Source organism: Parasteatoda tepidariorum, chromosome 5 (genome assembly GCF_043381705.1).
Source record: "Parasteatoda tepidariorum isolate YZ-2023 chromosome 5, CAS_Ptep_4.0, whole genome shotgun sequence".
In the NCBI taxonomy this organism is placed as follows: Eukaryota; Metazoa; Arthropoda; class Arachnida; order Araneae; family Theridiidae; genus Parasteatoda; species Parasteatoda tepidariorum.
In genome coordinates, this window is record NC_092208.1 from 75,521,862 (window position 1) to 75,540,440 (window position 18,579).

General features: G+C 28.6%; 1 protein-coding gene across 1 annotated transcript in view; it reads right to left on the minus strand.

Moving 5' to 3' along the window:
• Positions 1-18,069, minus strand: part of LOC107444096 (uncharacterized) — a 42,837-nt gene extending 24,768 nt beyond the window's left edge. The window contains exons 1-3 of the mRNA XM_043052321.2: positions 16,961-18,069; positions 8,582-10,000; positions 6,373-6,612 (exon numbers count right to left, since the gene is read on the minus strand). Of these exons, the coding sequence (XP_042908255.1) occupies positions 6,373-6,612; positions 8,582-10,000; positions 16,961-17,555 (2,254 nt within the window). The 5' untranslated portion in view covers positions 17,556-18,069. The remainder of the gene's footprint in view (positions 1-6,372; positions 6,613-8,581; positions 10,001-16,960) is intronic.
• Between the last annotated feature and the right edge of the window lie 510 nt (positions 18,070-18,579).

Genomic DNA, 18,579 nt, shown 5'->3' on the forward strand with positions numbered 1-18,579 from the left:
GCAAAATTAATTTTATATAACATATTAAAAATAGTTTTTCTAAGGAGTAAATTGATACAGAGTTATTCATATACTTCTCATTATTTATAAGACATCGATATTTCACTATCAAAGAATATCTGACTTTATTACAGATGTAAAAACCGATCCCCTTATTTACGTAAGATTTTGGGGGTTTGAAAAGTCCACTTATACACCGATATATACAGTAACTTAAAAAAATTAAATGATATGTTTCACTTCAGACATATTTTTTATTTTATTTTTAAAACATTTTAATACTAATGAAATTATACTATATGTCATCAATTTTACGTCTAGTTATTATTTCTTAAAATAACGCAATTAGTATGTATTTAAAAGTATAATACAATCAGCATTTTCGAAAAAGTATATCGGTATGATCTGATTTAGATTTTTGAAAAATTTTGAGACTTTTTTCGATTTAAAATCCATTTATTATTTTGAAAAACAGACAGTTGCGTTTTTCGCAATTTTTTATGACATAATTTTTCAGGGTCACCTATATTCTACTATGCCATGGGGAATCTTTTTTTTCTCTTGTCAATGTTGTGGACTTCAAAATAGAATTTCAAAAAACTGATAAAACAAAATGTATTTTTGACTAAAAATAGTTTATCACTCAAATATGCCAAATATATAAAAATCTCAATTTTGAGTAAAAAAATTTTGAAGCAATAAAACTATGTTGATTTTTCTATTACTCTGCAGAATTGGCCTTAGCCAGTTTAATTAATAATAAAGCTGTAAATTTGAAATAAAATATAAACATACATAAAAAATACAAACAAACTGCAGTATTAAATTGCGTATCTAAAATACTAACTACATAATTTTATTATGCTTAAGATTGTTGAGAAACATCCTAAACATTTTTAGTTACAAACGCTAGTTCTCTAGATCTAATAATATGAATTCTTTATAACTCGCTTTTTTGAAAAGTAAAATGCTATTGAAAAATACCGATTAACAAAAATTCGTTAAGACTAAAAAAAAAAAAAAAAATCACATAAATAAAATAAAATTGTAACCCAAAATTAAAAATGGCGAGAAAAGGCTGTTCTAACATATCAAATTTTCTTAAATCTTCAGCATTACGTGTTTTTAAACCATTAAATTAAATATTTGAAATTCTTTATATTAAAAGAAAAGAAATTGAAAATTGAAAATTTAATTAAAATAGCTTCAAATTAAAAAAATAATAGCTTCAAACTAATTTAAGGAAGTTCAGAACAAAAAGTAATTTTTTTAATTTCAAAATGTTTTCATCGTCAAAAATGTATAAAAGCTGTATTTAAACAAAAAAAATCGCATTTTTTTAAAATTTTGAATAATTCTTCAAAACATAACATTATATCTTCCTTAGGTTTCCCTATCTTTCATATTACATTAAAAAAAATTAAAATAAATCATGTTGAAAATTACGTTATTATTTTAATATGAATGAATAATGTAAAAAATTAAATTAAAATGTCTTTTTTTGGACCCAATTCTAATTGGTTATGCGGCGCATCTACCGAAATTACTGTAATGGAATAATAAATACTGATTTGTTTAGTTAAATATATACTTTTCTTTCCAGTGGAAAAAAAATCATTCTCCAATACTCTGGCCAAAACGCAATTTTATTCGCCAAATTTACTATTTGATCGAATCTGGCGAGGAATGCTTAGCGTGGTATTTATTAATGTAGAACACAGGTCCAACGCCTAGAGTATTTGAATTTAAATATACCGCTGTTTTCTAAAAATGAAGGTTTCTCAAAAACAAACAAAAAATCCAGTGAAAGGAAAATGGTGGGTGGATTTTAAAAACGAATTAATAAATTCCTAGTTGAATTGTCGTTTCTCTAAAAAAGAATTTTTCAATAACGCAGTAAAGGAAAGGATAAATCTCAGACGATTTTCTAAGAAATGAATGAACGGAAAGCATAATAAAACTGCTTTCGAATGGAACAAAAATGCTTTCAATATTCTCTTTTAGTCAGATAAGTGAAGCATTCAAACATAGTATCATCCTGAGAATGAAAGTGCTGCGCAACAAAGAAAATGGAACACAAACTAATTTTAGGATAGTTTGTAATCTAAAAGACAGTGAAGCACGACAAATCCATATGGAACAATCCTTTCTATAAGAAAGGAGCCAAAAAGCCATGCCAAAAGGCTAAAAACAAAGAACAATCACGATTAAGAGTTACTGAAGCAGATGTGACTTCAGTCTATAATCTCTCTGAAAATAAAATCCCCAATACACAATGTATCTTCTTATTTAACACGATCAGAATCATATATTATTTCTTCATTTCTTGTTCTTACGATTGCGCAATCCTATCTGTTATCCATTTATGAATGTAAGTTACAAAGGTTTGTTCCTAATATCCGTTGTTGGAATTGAGGTGAATGGCTTAAATGTTAAAAAAACTTAACTCTCTTTACTTTAAGCTCTGCTAAGTGAATAAAATCACGTTCCTGACATCTTAATTGTTTTAAGATCTCAAAAGATTTCATTTTACATTCTTCAAAAACAAACAGCCTCTACTTGTGTTGAGGTAATATTTCTTTAAATTTCGTTTCTGGTAACCAGAAATCAAACAGAGCGTTTTAAATCTGTCTGGTTTACAAATTTTTTGAGCTTAATCACTGGCATTCTCAAACTTTCTCTGTCAATGAACAAAATAACAATGCAGCTTTAGTCATTCCGGTTTTTTTTTTCACTTACTGAATTAAATTAAAAAAATTCTATGAAACTGTAACAATCTTTTCAGTTTTGATCTTTAAAAAAAATTCTCCAAGTGTCTTTGATTGCATTTTTGTACAGAAATATAAGATTTAGGTTTGGAAGGAAAAAAAACACTTCTAAAAACCTTTTGTTAAACAAGTCGTTTTGGTTTTGTAAGAACAAAAGTCGTTTCGCGGACCTTAATTTTTGTAAAAATAAAAATATTTAGTTAATTGTACGTTTATTTTATGCTATTTTTCCTCTCAAAGTCTAGATGAATTACATACGAACCAAACAACAACGCTATAAACCAAATTAATAAAATGAATGATTTACTAAATAATTGCTTTTTCTTAGAATAAAGAATTATTTTTAGAAAAATGATACACAGATAAAAAAACGTGTCATAAAATATTTCTTGATTCAACCAACTTATTTAAATATCTTACTTTATTTAAGAAATATATTAAAATTAATTTTCGAATTTACAAAATATTATAATATGACATTCTTTTTCAGTAATCCAGTATATTACATGTAATTTGAACAAAAAACTTAGAACTGAAAACTAAAAATTATTAATTGGCATAATATACTTAATTTATAAAAAAAAAGCTTAAAATCGGAAAATTAAAACAGAAAAAAATTATATACGCTCTTTTATTTACTAAAGTATCGTCTAACATTCTCTTCATTTTTTTATAATAATCAAAATACTTTCACAGTGATTGTTCGCAAGCTCAGATATTCCAGAAAGTTAATTTTTACTTTTTATAAGCTAATTGTGACAACTAATTTCAACTTTTTAAGATAATTCTGAAAGCTGATTTTAACTTTTAAAGATATTTCTGAAAGCTAAGTTTAGCAAAATATGGGGGAATGCCTCTATTTAAATTCCCCTATTCTATGCAAATATAGGGGAATTTCACACCCAAATTGTTTTTTTATTTAAAAATCTGAGGGCTACGTTTCCGGTACTTACATATTATCCAGTCGACTATTTTCGACAACATCGAGCCAGAATAACTTTGGTATCTTTCAATTTTAGTTTAATATAGTAATTGATTATAAAAAATTTATAGAGTATCTACACATATAACTTATAACAAAAAAAAAATAATAAAAAAATAGTGCGTGGTGTCCCTCCGCGCGGAAGAAGTTAAACTCCGTAACCTGCGACGTTAATTGTAGAAGAATCAGCAGTCGTAGAAAGATCACTAGTTCTATTCAACGACTCTTTTTTTCTGCTCCGCTCTCTTCCGTGCTCTGTAATAAAGGTAATACCGTGCATTTTTCCTTCGTGGACCTCTTGAACCAGTGGAAGTGCTTGTGGTTGCCTCAGCCATGGAAAATGTATTTGTATTAATAATGCATGTGAATGCGTCATAATGTAATTTGAAAAGAAAAAACCTAAAAATCAATTGATATTCACAAGAGCCGTACCTTGACATAACCTTAAATCCGTCGCATTGNACAGTGATTGTTCGCAAGCTCAGATATTCCAGAAAGTTAATTTTTACTTTTTATAAGCTAATTGTGACAACTAATTTCAACTTTTTAAGATAATTCTGAAAGCTGATTTTAACTTTTAAAGATATTTCTGAAAGCTAAGTTTAGCAAAATATGGGGGAATGCCTCTATTTAAATTCCCCTATTCTATGCAAATATAGGGGAATTTCACACCCAAATTGTTTTTTTATTTAAAAATCTGAGGGCTACGTTTCCGGTACTTACATATTATCCAGTCGACTATTTTCGACAACATCGAGCCAGAATAACTTNAAACAATATAGAAATGAATGAGGGAAAACTGGATCCTACCACGTGATTTCCCGGCCAATAAATATGTGGCGTTAAACGTTTAACACAACCTTGCTGGAAGTCGCATAAGAAGTATAACTTCAATAAGATGTAACTAACGAGATAATATTTTAAATTGAACCATTTCTAAATTTATTTTCAGATTTGGGAAAAACGATCGACGAGAGAATACGCAAGTACCAAGTTTCCCTATAATTTAATAAGAATATAGGAAAATGAAACTCAGAATGATTTCCGTGAATTGTTTATAATTTGTTTCCTTTTTATGTGCAATCTTTGAGGCAAATTTAATTTTATTGCGGAAATATTAACATTTATTAAAGTAGCAATTGCTGTTTGAGGAAAATGAGTGGGCTGTTAATTTAGCATTATTCTCATCTTCGATTGTACATACATTCCTTATTTTTCAGTGGTTGAGTTTCTTTCACAATCGTTTTAGATGATGAGATACCTAAACACTTATTTTTTCAGAATAAAAAAAAATATTTTAATTAACGTTAAACGTTTAAAAGCTTGAAACGTTCTAGGCTCATTTCAGTTATTCGAATCATGGGCAGTTAATTGGACGCCACCAACGAATATATTTTTAGATATTAAGTAAAGGAAACTTGTATGTATCCGGCACTAATTAAGTTTCAAATTATTGGCTGCAATCACGCCATTCCTTCTAAAATTGATTTTTTTATACAGTGTAAGTAGGACTTATAATACCCGGATTGTACCTATTTAGAGATTTGAATATAATAAATATATATTCTAAATATATATTACTTACATAATAGATATAATCGATCAATATAATAGCTTAATATAATAGATATATATTTCTATATAAATATATGTTCTAAATATGTCCACGTTTAGAAAAATATTACTTTTGTTTCGTATTGTACCGATGTAAATAATTATTTTTCATTATTAGTATAGAAATTACATTTTTTGTAATTACAGTTGTATTGAGTATTCATTTATTTAAAAAAAAAGTTTATTTAATAAACTTACAGTGCTTCACGGAATGCTACTTCAGACAGATTCCGAAAAGTTTTCGTAATATTACTGTCACAAGCATTCCTCTGAAACCAAATGGTGGTTTCCAAATGGTGTTATCCTAGGGTTCCATGTAAGGGGTTCCGAATGTTAGAACATTTTTTTTAAAACTTAAACAACAATGATATTTTGAGCCTGTGTTTATATTTAGATCAGATCAATAATCCATCATTTATATAATATTTCGGTTGACTTTGTGAAATGATTAAAAGTAAAATGTTATTACAATGAAATAGCACATTTTTTAAACATTATTTTTCTAATAACTATACTTTTAAATTATGAATAGGACACGCGTTTATGAAAAATTGCACTATTTCCTATCACGATTTTTAAATTAAAGTTGATGATAAAGATATGTGTCGCTGGTATAACCATTTTCAACGCTGGTATAAATTCTTTTTAATTTTCATTTCAACAAAATAACACAATTGGTCTTATTTGTTTCATTTTCAGCTTATATATGTACACCTGTTATGTTATATGTTATATATGTACTACTGTATATGTTATATATGTGAGAAAAAAAATTCAGAACTAAATTAGATACTGCTCCTGGAGTGCGAAATCAACTTCCTGACATAAAATCTAATTTAAGATTAATGAAGAAACCCTGAAAAAATTTCATTCCTCTTAAATATTTTAAACTCTTTGTATCCATTAATTATATCAGGGTTCCGCCGAAAGAAGCTCGATCATTAAGTGTTCCATAGGCGAAACAAACATTTGCTTCTGAAAATATATGGGAAATAAAAATTTGCTTACCTGTATTAGAGAGCATGGACTCAATTTCATCGTCAGAAAGACCCACAAACTCAAAAAAGGCATCAGCATTTAATGACCTTGTAATTTCTCTAATAGATGATCCAAAGTTCTCGGATGGCAATCTCTGAATTGGAGCACAGTTTTGAGAACAATCGCAGAAATTGTTTTGGTCAACCAAATTGCTAATTTGTCGGCTAATACCCGAACTTCCAGTGATTCCATCGCTTGATGTTTCAAATTCTGTGCAGAAAAATGAAAAGAAAAAAATTTCAATGTAAAATGTCAAATCAATATTTAAAGGTTTTTATTTTTATTTTTTAAATGGCGGGCACTGGGGTTTGTCCCGTTGGCCACAGAAATGCCAGAACTGCTACTCTCTTCTCGTTACCCAGTGGTCACCTGTGGCGAAGCCACGTCGGTGGAGCAGCTTCACCCACGTCACACAACCACAAACCCGTTTATAGGTGGATCACATTCACACAAAGAGGAAAAGACATAGAACACAGAGAGAGAAAGAAACATCCATGCCCTGAGCAGGATTCGAACCAGCGGCCAATGGCTCCGCAGTCAGACACGCTAACCACTCGGCCACCTGGTCGGCATATTTAAAGGTTAAAACATAATAAATGCAAGAATTAACAAGCTCTTAAACCAATAAAGTTACTTATGTAATGACTGCCCTTTGCATATATTTTATAGATTCTTTCCAAAAAAATTAAGTCAAAGAGTCTCTGAAAATTTGTAATAAAGGTGATCATTATGAAACCACCTGAATTTATTAATAGTTTATGATTTTGATAACAATTAGAAATCACAGAGGATGCCATATGAATGCAATAGTTTGAAGATAAAATCAAGTAATTGAAAGCAATGACATGATTACCCCAATGTACTGTTTTTTGGTTTAATTTTTTTAAATTGTTTTTCTTAGAGTTTTTTTTAACAAGTTAATTTTGTAAATTGTTATTAAATTTATACAATTTGGAAAAAATTAAATACATTTTGAGAGAAAGGATAAACTTAAGCAATATTGAGAGATAGACTTCATGTTTCAAAACAAAATGGATACCATTGCCTTATTTTGATATTTGATTGCCTTATAATTCTTCAAAATAAAATGACANACAACCACAAACCCGTTTATAGGTGGATCACATTCACACAAAGAGGAAATGACATAGAACACAGAGAGAGGAAGAAACATCCATGCCCTGAGCAGGATTCGAACCAGCGGTTAATGGCTCCGCAGTCAGACACGCTAACCACTCGGCCACCTGGTCAGCATATTTAAAGGTTAAAGCATAATAAATTCAAGAAGTAACAAGCGCTTAAACCAATAAAGTTACTTATGTAATGACTGCCCTTTGCACATATTTTATAGATTCTTTCCAAAAAAATTAAGTCAAAGAGTCTCTTAAAATATGTAATAAAGGTGATCATTATGAAACCTCCTGAATTTATTAATAGTTTATGATTTTGATAACAATTAGGAATCATTGAGGATGCCATATGAATGCAATAGTTTGAAGATAAAATCAAGTAATTGAAAACAACGAAATGATTACCCCATGGTACTGTTTCTTGGTTCAATTTTTTTAAATTGTTTTTTTTTAGAGTTTTTTAGCAAGTTAATTTTGTAAATTGTTATTAAATTTATACAATGTAGAAAAAATTAAATACATATTGAGAGAAAGGATAAACTTAAGCAATATTGAGAGATAGACTTTATGTTTCAAAACAAAATGGATACCATTGCCTTATTTTGATATTTGATTGCCTTATAATTCTTCAAAATAAAATGATAATTACATTTCGGGTAGCTTTAAACACTTAATTAATAATAAATTTAATATATTTATTGCCAATTCAAAGAATACATTATCTGTCTAAATAATATGCTATAATTCTGCTTTGAATATTTTTACTTTCTCACACTGAAATTATTTTTTCTAAAATGAAAACAGCTTTTTTTAACGTAATAATTTTTTTTGAAATAACTCTAGTTAGAGTTATTTGTATACTGACCCCAAGTCATTGCGCATCTTTAGGTGAGACTGAGATTTACCTTAATTTTTTCAAGTCGACCGATTTTTCGTAGATCTATCGTATGTTTCAAAACATGTTTGTCACTTTCGAATAGTTTTAATCGGTAATATTGATTTGAAATGACAATAAATTGAATTATTTTGAGAAATGAGAAAATACTTACCCTCTTGTTGTGTTACAGGCGTGTTTTCTCTCACTGTATTTGTTGACACGGTTTCTGTTCCTACGGATGCATCTTCTGGAGTTGAAACATCCAAAGAAGTTATTTGAGTCTGTACATCGTCTTGAGTTGGCAACTGTGGCACAAAATACACTCCGTCAACCGCGTTTCCTTGCGTTGTATTTCTATCATCATCTAGCACTTGTTGCGTGAACTGAGTCGTAGAAATTGGTGAACCACTAGAAGATTGTGTACCATCGTACACATTACCATCATCCAATATCTTTTGCTGTTCAAAACCTCCCTGATTGGAATCGGCTTGATTATATGACGTTCCCGTGGCTTTTTGACCAGTTTGACCTCCTCCAGCGACGTTGTAATTAATATTTTGCTGCGTGCTGTGAAATCCTGTTTGCGTTTTGATATTTTGATTATTATTGATTGAATCGACATTGTAGAAGTGTTTTTCATTTGGAATTACTCTGTTGTTGTTGTTTATCTTGCCTCTGTTGGGTTGTTGGGCCCTCCATGCATTTTGTCCCAAGTTCTGATTTGAATTGTACTGGTTGTTTCCAATTTGCTGGCCACCTTTTACAGATTGAGCGTTGTTGTAGTTTACCTTTTGTGGAAAATTTCCATTCGAAAGAGGTCTGAAACTCTCGCCTCTAGCCCCTCTTTGCACTTCGTTGGAAAAAGGAGGAAATCCTCCTCCACCTCGATGATTTTGTTGATTAAACTGTTGCCCATTGTTGTGCTGATAATTCCTCGTATTGTGGGAATAATCCCTTTGGCCACTTGAAAAGCTTTGAGTCTTAGTTGGTGCCCTGGCGTCCAGTTGGAAGTCATTATTATACTGGTTTTGATTTGAATTACCGTCATTGCCATAGTTTTGGTGTTTCAAAGGAACCCTTGAATCTACTTGGAAATTTTGGTTGTGTATGGCTTCATTTCCACCCTGATGTTGTTGTTCATTTGAATAGGCTTGCCCGTAGTTGTTTGTTGCATCTTGAAAGTTAGGACCAGGAAAGTTCACTGCATTGGCAAAATGATTAGGATCTGGTTGGGAGAATCCTTCATCTGGTTGATTTTGATTATTGTTTTGGTTATAGTTAGGTTTCAGAGGAGTATCTTGAGGCTTGTCGTAATTTTTTTCAGGATATCTTTGGGATTCGAAAGTTGGACTAGGTATTTTTCCTTCTCCTCCGCGATATCCTTCATTTCCATGATTGGATGGTCCTCTATTTGGAGTTTCTGGATATGGTTTGGAGGCCTGCTCCTGTTGAGGTATGGATATTCTCAAATCTGCTAATTGCTGTTGGACATCATTAGGCAATAATAATCTTATTTCTGGAACATTGTTAAGATTCAGTGGAAAAGTTGCTAATGGTGACGGTTTTTCCTTTGCATATGTGTTTTGAGCTCCTGCAAAATAATTTAAAATCATATATATTTAATTGAACACAACGAATTACTTATCAACTTTTCAATGATACAGATCACCATCTTTTATAAATACATATGTGTAGTATAAAAGTCGCTTTATCATCCGAATTGTTTAAATTACAAGATTATGTAGTCATATATTTACCAAGCAATACATCTGGTATATTAAAGGAATGCTTTAACAGAGTGTTTAATATAAGGGTAATAAAATACAAGTTTTTAAAAACCGGTTTTGCTGACTATTAAGTTTGTTCCCTTTTATTATAATTTCAATTTAATTGAAAAAGAAATATTTTTATTTTTGCACGATTCTTTTTTTGTTGAAATATATTATTTTCCAAAATTTATATTATATTAATAATTTATATGAAATACAGTGAATTCGCGATAACTCGAATCTGATAGGACTGACGAAAAACTTCGACGTATCGGAAGTTCGACTTACCGTTAGTTTCGGTTTTGGACTTTCAAAATATTGTCGGATTATTTAATTAATGCTTATTAATTACAAATCTTCTAAATGCTTNTCATCTATGGGATATTTGAGCTCCTGCAGAATAAATTAAAATCATGTATATTTGATTGAACGCAACGAATTACTTATTAACCTTTGTATAATGCAGATCACCATCTTTTATAAGTACACATGCGTAATATAAAAGTCGCTTTATCATCAAAATTTTTTAAATTGCAATATGTAATCATATATTTACTAAGCAGTACATCTAGTATATTAAGGGAATGCTTTAACAGAGTGTTTAATATAAGATTAAGAAAATACAGGTTTTTAAGAACCTGTTTTGTTAACTATTAAGTTTGTTCCCTTTTATTATTATCGCAATTTGATTGAAAAGGAAATACTTTCATTTTTGCGTGATTTTTTGTTGAAATATATTATTTTCCAAAATTTATATTTATAATTTATATGAAATAATATTTTATATGAAATAATATTTTATATGAATTAATATTTTATATAAATTAATATTTTTCAATTATTTCATATAACTTTTTAAAATTCGATTTCTCGGGAACTATTTTACCGATTTCGCTCAAAGTTTGCATTTTGCCAGGTAAAATCATATTCATTAAAATGATGTAAAATATTGCATACCTTACATTTTAAAATTTTTATTACTATAATAAAATATAATAAATATTTACTAAAATTAATTTTTTGCATAGAGTCTTTTTTTTCTGGATAAACGAATTTTATAATTGTGTGCAATAATTGTTCAATTCGCTTAAAAAATTCTAGAGAAATAACGAAGAACAAAAAAAGTATAATTGACATAAGGGGATCAAGCTTTCGATCGCTATTCTGACCAAATCATAGGGACCATATTTCCCAGATTACTACTACCCCTATATTTTGGGGGTCAAAAACCATAATCCATCAAAAAAAGTATGTTTATTCAGAGAAAGTGTCTCATTTTTGTGTCTTAACTTAAAATATCGTCTGTACTAACTAATTAACATATTTGAAGTAAACCCCTCAAACTATTAAGATTGAGTCCTAGTACGTAAAACTGCGGTAATTAGATCAAAAGTTATTCAGGGTGTTTCATTTATTATTTGCGCACTGTACATTATTTTTTTAAAATACTTTTCATATTATGAATTCTCATAATTTTTAATTATTTAGAGGTCTTGATTTTCATTACGTAGAATATTTATTATAAATCTAAAAACTATGACTAAAGCAAGTGCTTTGTCTTTTGAATTTAGGATGTTATAGGGGACTTAATCGATTTGTGTAATAAATATCACAATTGATAATCACTCGCAATAGATTTTTGTATAATTCTTTTTTTAATTTTAGAAACGAAGAAAAATATTTTTTATGTGACATTTCGTAACTTAAAATATCCACCACCCTGATGTATTCACTAACTATTTTAGCATATTTGAGGTAACCTCATCGGGCCATTAAGATTTAATCTTTGAACGTGCAAAAGTTATTCAGGGCGGTTAGCTATGTAATATAAACGGCTTTGCATAGCTATGTAATATAAACGGCCTTGACGACGAAAATCGAAAGTTATGCCGTTCAGAGATTTATATGAGGTAAAGGCCATTATTTAGGAGGGAAAGTAAAGGTAAATATTCGGCGAGGGGGTTTTGCTCCCCGAAAATCATTCCGAAATTATAGAGTATCGCTTTCACTAAGAAATCCAATGACTGAAATCTGCACAGAAAAACATTATTCCGTGTTAATAGCCTATAACTTTCACATTCCTATAAAGGTCACTAAATTGACTCTCTCATAAGTATTAAAGTAATTTCTAGAAAGTTGCATTCCAAATTATTTGGACTTATATCTTGGGGTAATATTTCTTGGCCCATTAAGACGCCATTGCATTATGTAGTCTTTAACATCTGTATACGCATCATAATAGCGTCGATAAATAATTCATTCATTTGAGATTCTCATTGATTATTAAATTAAGTTAAAATACGAATGTGCAAATAAAAAAATAATAATGAAAATGATGCAGGTGCAAGTATCATTTCAAATGAGACATAAATTATGGGACATATTTGTTCCTTGAGCTATAAGACAAGTTCATTGCTATCTTGAAAATTTAATTTTCTTGATGATGTTGAAAATTTTTTTGTCAGTCTTATATTATCCATATTACTCTTTTTTGGCTCTTTCTCTTAATATCAATTGAATATCTTTGAAATCTTTCGATAATTCCATGTATGCCAACTTCCGGTGATAGTCTAATTCTTTGTTCCATAAATGTTAGGGTAAAACGCTTTAATTTAAAACATTTATCCTTCAAAGACACTGAGGCACATGAAGAAGATATTCAAAATTGTAAAAATATGTTGAGAGACGGATATTGAAAAATATTGAATCATAAATGTGTGTGCAATACGTATTGATTGAAAACTTTTTTCATTAAAGACACAGTGGCACATAAAGACGATATTCATATATGTGAAAATACGTTGAGAGACGAATAATGAAAAATATTAAATTACATAATTGATGAATAAACAAATTTTTAACAAAATTATGTTGTATTAATATTGTATTATTTTTAGGTTTCAAATCAAACATGAATTTTAACAAATACAGTTTTTGACAACAATGCCCATCAAGACTTTTAGTAAAGCGTACTGACTTTTCTGAATTCCGAGGAAATCCAATTTCCGAAATGTACGTGGAAAAATTTATAACTGAAAGTAGTCCTGAATTCAATATAAATTCATGCAAAGCAAAATAATCTTTTAATTAATTTGTTTATCTTACGAAAACCCTAACGAACTAATGATCCCAAAATCCATCATTGTAATTCCAAAGAAATTTTGTTCCTAAAGCCTCACTGTGAAACTTTTCCATAATATTACATACTCATATTGTTATATGTCTCAAAATTATTGACCACTATTTTTCTTGTTTATCTACAAATTTAAATATGCATATATTTTAGGGTTTCCATACTCATATTGTTATCTCTCTCAAAATTATTGGCCACCATTATTTTTGTTTCTTTATAAATTTAAATATGCATATATTTTGGAGTTTCCATATCTTTTCTGCATCGTCTATGGGATATTTATTGACTTAAATATTTGAATTCGCTTTTTGAAACATAGTGATAATTTATCATAATTTTCATGTTAACTATAAATTGCTTTGTTTTAAACTTTATTGGGTTTTGTGTTTACCTAGATTTTTGTTTCTTGTCAAATTAATTAATAAGTTGCCGACTGATGAGTTTTTAATCAAATGACTGAAATTATTTTTACATAACCTGTAAAATATCACAAAACTACTTTGGCTATACCTTTATCTTAAAATGATCTCAAAATTTTGTAAACCCTTACTGAAAGAAAACCAAATAATTATAATTTCTGAAAAATTTCACATATTTTATTTCAAAATAGAATAAAAAACATGCGGAAAATTGGAAACTGGAATATAATTTAGATATAGCCTAGTGTTAAGTTATGTCAGTTTTTTACATAATTTTTATATTAATTTTAAAAATGCATAATCAAATTATTATAAAAAATAAAAATGAAAAACAAGAGCATTGTTCATTTATATTTGTTTGTTTTTATTTATGTATGCATTTAAATTTAGTTCATATTACACGAGTGTTATTATCATCATAATCAAATATAATTCATATTCAAACCAATTTTTTTTTCTTCAATGAAGACGATATTTTCGAAAAAAGTCCAAAATCCAAAGAATGATGTGATACTGTTCAGGTTTTTTTTATCAAACACATAAATTAAAAGTTTATAGCTATCATTATGAAGAAAAAAATAAAAAATGATAGGCGTAAATGTCACTATTTAATGCTACATGCTCCATTTCATCACTATTGTGACACTGAAAAAAATCCTTTTCTCCTTAATCATTTTTTATTTTCAATGTCTGTTTCAACACTCGTAAATTCTATAAACTTATTAATAAACGTATTTATTTTGTTCTAAGACAGTAAATTAAATTAGTAATTTGTAAAAATCGCTATTTCTTGTTTTTTCTTAATAAAACTTCTGTTCAAAAATTACAATTTAGTATTCTTTATTAAAAGCAAAACTATTCATAATTCGTAATAAGCTATATTTTTCAAAAATATACATATTTACTTCCAGTGTTTCTTTTTTTATTTTATTTGAATGTATCATCCATAATACAAAATCATAGAAAGATACTTAATTTAAGTGTTGGTTAAAGTAACAATGTTTGTTACCCGGTCAATACTAAGTTACACGATTAATTTTAATAATTGAGCTAAAGGAACATCTCAATTTATTATTATTTTAAAACAGTTTCTTGCTTTTGTAAAGCGGTTTTGTCGTCAAGGAACATTATTTACTGCCTTGTTAAAACTACAGAATCATATTTAATCATTTCACTGAAATAACCTGAATAATTTTCTATAATTTATTTAGAGTTCACATTTGGTCTACATTTATTGTCTATATTTAGTAAGAGCTAAATAAACAAATTTGAGAGCACATCTTAGATTAATTGCTTATGTTGAAGAGAGCAAAACTATAACTTTAATAACATTGTAAAGACAATTTCACTTTGAATTTATTAAACTAGCCTGTGTTTAGCTTCTAGTTTTTGGAGGAAACTAAAGCATATCAGAAAATTAATATTTAAAAGAGTAATTAATGTCAGAGATATTTCAAAATTTACTGGTTAAATAAATGTAATTTTTCTAAGGTATCTTTTTTTTTCTTTTTGATAACAACAACATCAAATTTCAACCAGAAAGTAATATATAATATAATAGTATAATATAATAAACATTTACCCGTATGCCCAGAATTGGGGCAGGTTGGGGTAAATATTTTCATAATATAATAGTATTCATAAATGAGGAAATAATGTAATAATCATCATGAATTGAAAAATAAACATATAATTTAACTTTAAATTAGAGAAAAAAATTACCATGTTGCAAAATATATCTATTGTTAATAAAGCGGTTTTTGACTAAATTACGTCTCATGATTATAAACTTTAAAACTAATCATACTCAATAATTAATCGATTCTTAGAAAAATAAGAAAGTAAATGAATTAAAAGTATTGAAATGCAGACAAATTCAAATTTCAGTAAAGATGTAGATATTTATATCATATTACCGGTGTTTATTTTTATACTAAAGATAAAATATAAAACATTGTTGATATAATTAAAATCCTTAACGAATCCCTAACGTTGTTTTTGCGAAAATCATGTGAGGAGTTTCTGAAAGTAAGAAACTAATAGTAACTTCGTTATACAAATGGAATTTTTTTTTATTTCAGTTTATGCTTCAATTTTAAAAATCCCTTCATATATCTTCAAATAAAAATATATTTCCCTTCAGTTGCTTATATGCTTAAGAATAGATCAAAACATTTTTATTTTTATCCAAAATGTCTTTTTTTCTTTCATCCTATTGACTAAATATCACTTACAGATTTATGAAATAGTTAAACTGAATTTAATTAACTTTATGCCTTAAAGTGAAATAAAACTTATTTATCTAACGATTATGTTTATGAAATTAAAACTCAATATATGTGCAATTACCGAAAATAAAGCTTGATTTTTTTATTGGTGTTAGAAAGAGTAGTATGGATATGAGGTTTAAATATTTGCAATAATGGATAATATTTAATTTCCTTGAACTTTAGCGTTTTATTATGTTTAATTATTTATTTTTTTATGAAAATCCTACATTTAATTACTTAACGTAGGTATTATATTAAATATTTTTCATTTTTTAAGCTTATTTTTCCGAAGTACGAAAGATAAACACTCAATTACTTAATATACACACAATTTTTACCGAGGTTATGCATTCACTTACTTAACTTCATTTGAAATTTCCTAATAAAATTTATTCTATTTTACAAAAACTATTATTTTTATGTAAAAAAGTTATTATTCCACTATATAAAATTTATTATAAATTATTACCCTTATAAATTTATTACCTTTATAAGAAAATTATACATTCATTTACTTTACGTTTGAAAATTCCATAATTAATTTATTCCAAGATGTCACTTATAAATTTTGAAAGAGCATTTTTTGCATTTTAAGAAAACTATTATTATTCTATCGATAGAAAATTATATGATAATTATACATTCAATTAATTAATATATACTATATTTTTAAAATTAGCTTTACTTATACTCTCAATATTATTTTAGATTATACACCTCCAAAATAGTCATAGATAGAATTTTTTCTGCATCCTCAGAAATATCATCATAATTAAAAAAAATTTGATCTAACTACGATATGATTTATATTACTCAGTTTCAAAATAATCATTGATACTAATTTATTGCTTAGATATAATGAAATAATATCACAATTAAGAAATGGAGATCGGGAAAAGAATAATTAACATGAGTTGTCATACTTCATAGAAGAAAATTAAATGGATTAAAACTACTCACCTCCTGCTGGTGGTACAATGTATCCATCAAGCAATTGAATTTGCACTTGGTGCTGAGATGTAGATTCAGGTTGAAAGTTTGGTACTGGCTTTGTTTTCTGTCTGACGGCATGAGGTGGTAAAGGAGGGGGATTTGCTACAGGTGGAAATTTCGTTCTGTGGTAAACTCCAGGAGCTCTTCTGTTGCCTCCTTCAGAAGCTGCAAAGTTCAACATCTGTCGGTGGTATCTTGTTTGTGTAGGATATGCTCTCAGAGGAGGACCTCCATTGGAACGCTCATGATTTTTCTGATCCCTGAGATTTTGATGTTCTTCCGCAGGTGAGGATTGCTGTCGTGGAGGATATACCAGAACAAAGCTTTTTCGAGTTTCGGCTGTCTCGCTATCAGATTCATTTTCCTTTTTAATGTCTGGATACTTTTCGGCAAACTCTGACGTGCTTAAAGATTCAGATTTCCCCACTGGTTTCCAACCGATGAATTCAACCTCTTTCGTAGAAGCTGTGGTAGCTTCGCCAGCTACTATAAGTAATAGTCCTGGCAAACTTCGCATCCATATTAAGAATATGAAGGTTGATAATGATTTAGAAAACGCCATCACGCTTAGGGATGAGTGCTAAATGTTTTATAAGTTACTAATTTATACAAAATTTAAAAACAAAAACTTACGAAAAAGGAATTAGTTGGCAACTAACGATATACAGCTCATTTATAAATAAAATTAAACGCCGAGTAATAAGAAGTTGAATGGTTGCGTTTTTAAATATAAATCCAAAAGTAATATTTATAAATCTATTGCATCCATATAAATCTACTAAACTTAGAATTCATCATCAGTAACTATGAAGAAAAATCCTTTTTAAAAGTTTACGAGCACTGCAGACGATAACAAGCGAAGAAGACAAATAGCCAGATTTTCTTTTAAAAAGTTCTTTTATGGCAGCAACCACGTGATTTAATCAGTAAGACAAGTAGGGGGTAAAAAATGATTTTTATTTTATTTATTTGTTTGATTAGCCAGACACTATAGCGGAAGATTAGAAGAAGATGGTCCCCCTAACCTGGTATAGAAAAAGAAAGTTGTCCAATCAAGAAACCGCATCAGAGAAGGGAGGAAGGATGAGAAGTCCAGTGGCCTACTTTCCCCATTATTGCGCCTCGAGGTTACAAATTCGATCGTGAATGATTCTTGGAGAATTTGTGGAATATTTTTATTCTGTTCTATTAAAGTAAGGGCTATTTTATGCAAATGATCTGTCCCATTCTTTTTTGGCGCTCTTAAGAGTGGGCGAAGGTGAAAGTCATTCAATAAAAAGGAGCTTTTTACTTTTATTAGGTGATAAGAACTTCTTTTTTGAAACACTATTCTTTGTGATTTTTAACTTTTACCTTTAATTTTTGAGTGATTACATTACCGAGTATTTTCTGATGAGATTTTAGAGACGTTGAAAACGGTATTTCATTGATATAGGGAAATAGCAAACAGTGTGCAATTGAGAAATTAAATAGTTCATTAACATTTAATTAACTAAAACCATCTCTGATAGAATGCGCTGTTGAAAATTTCGGAGCCCATTGAATCAGAATACCACTCAAACTCATTGCAGCCTTAAAATGGTGCC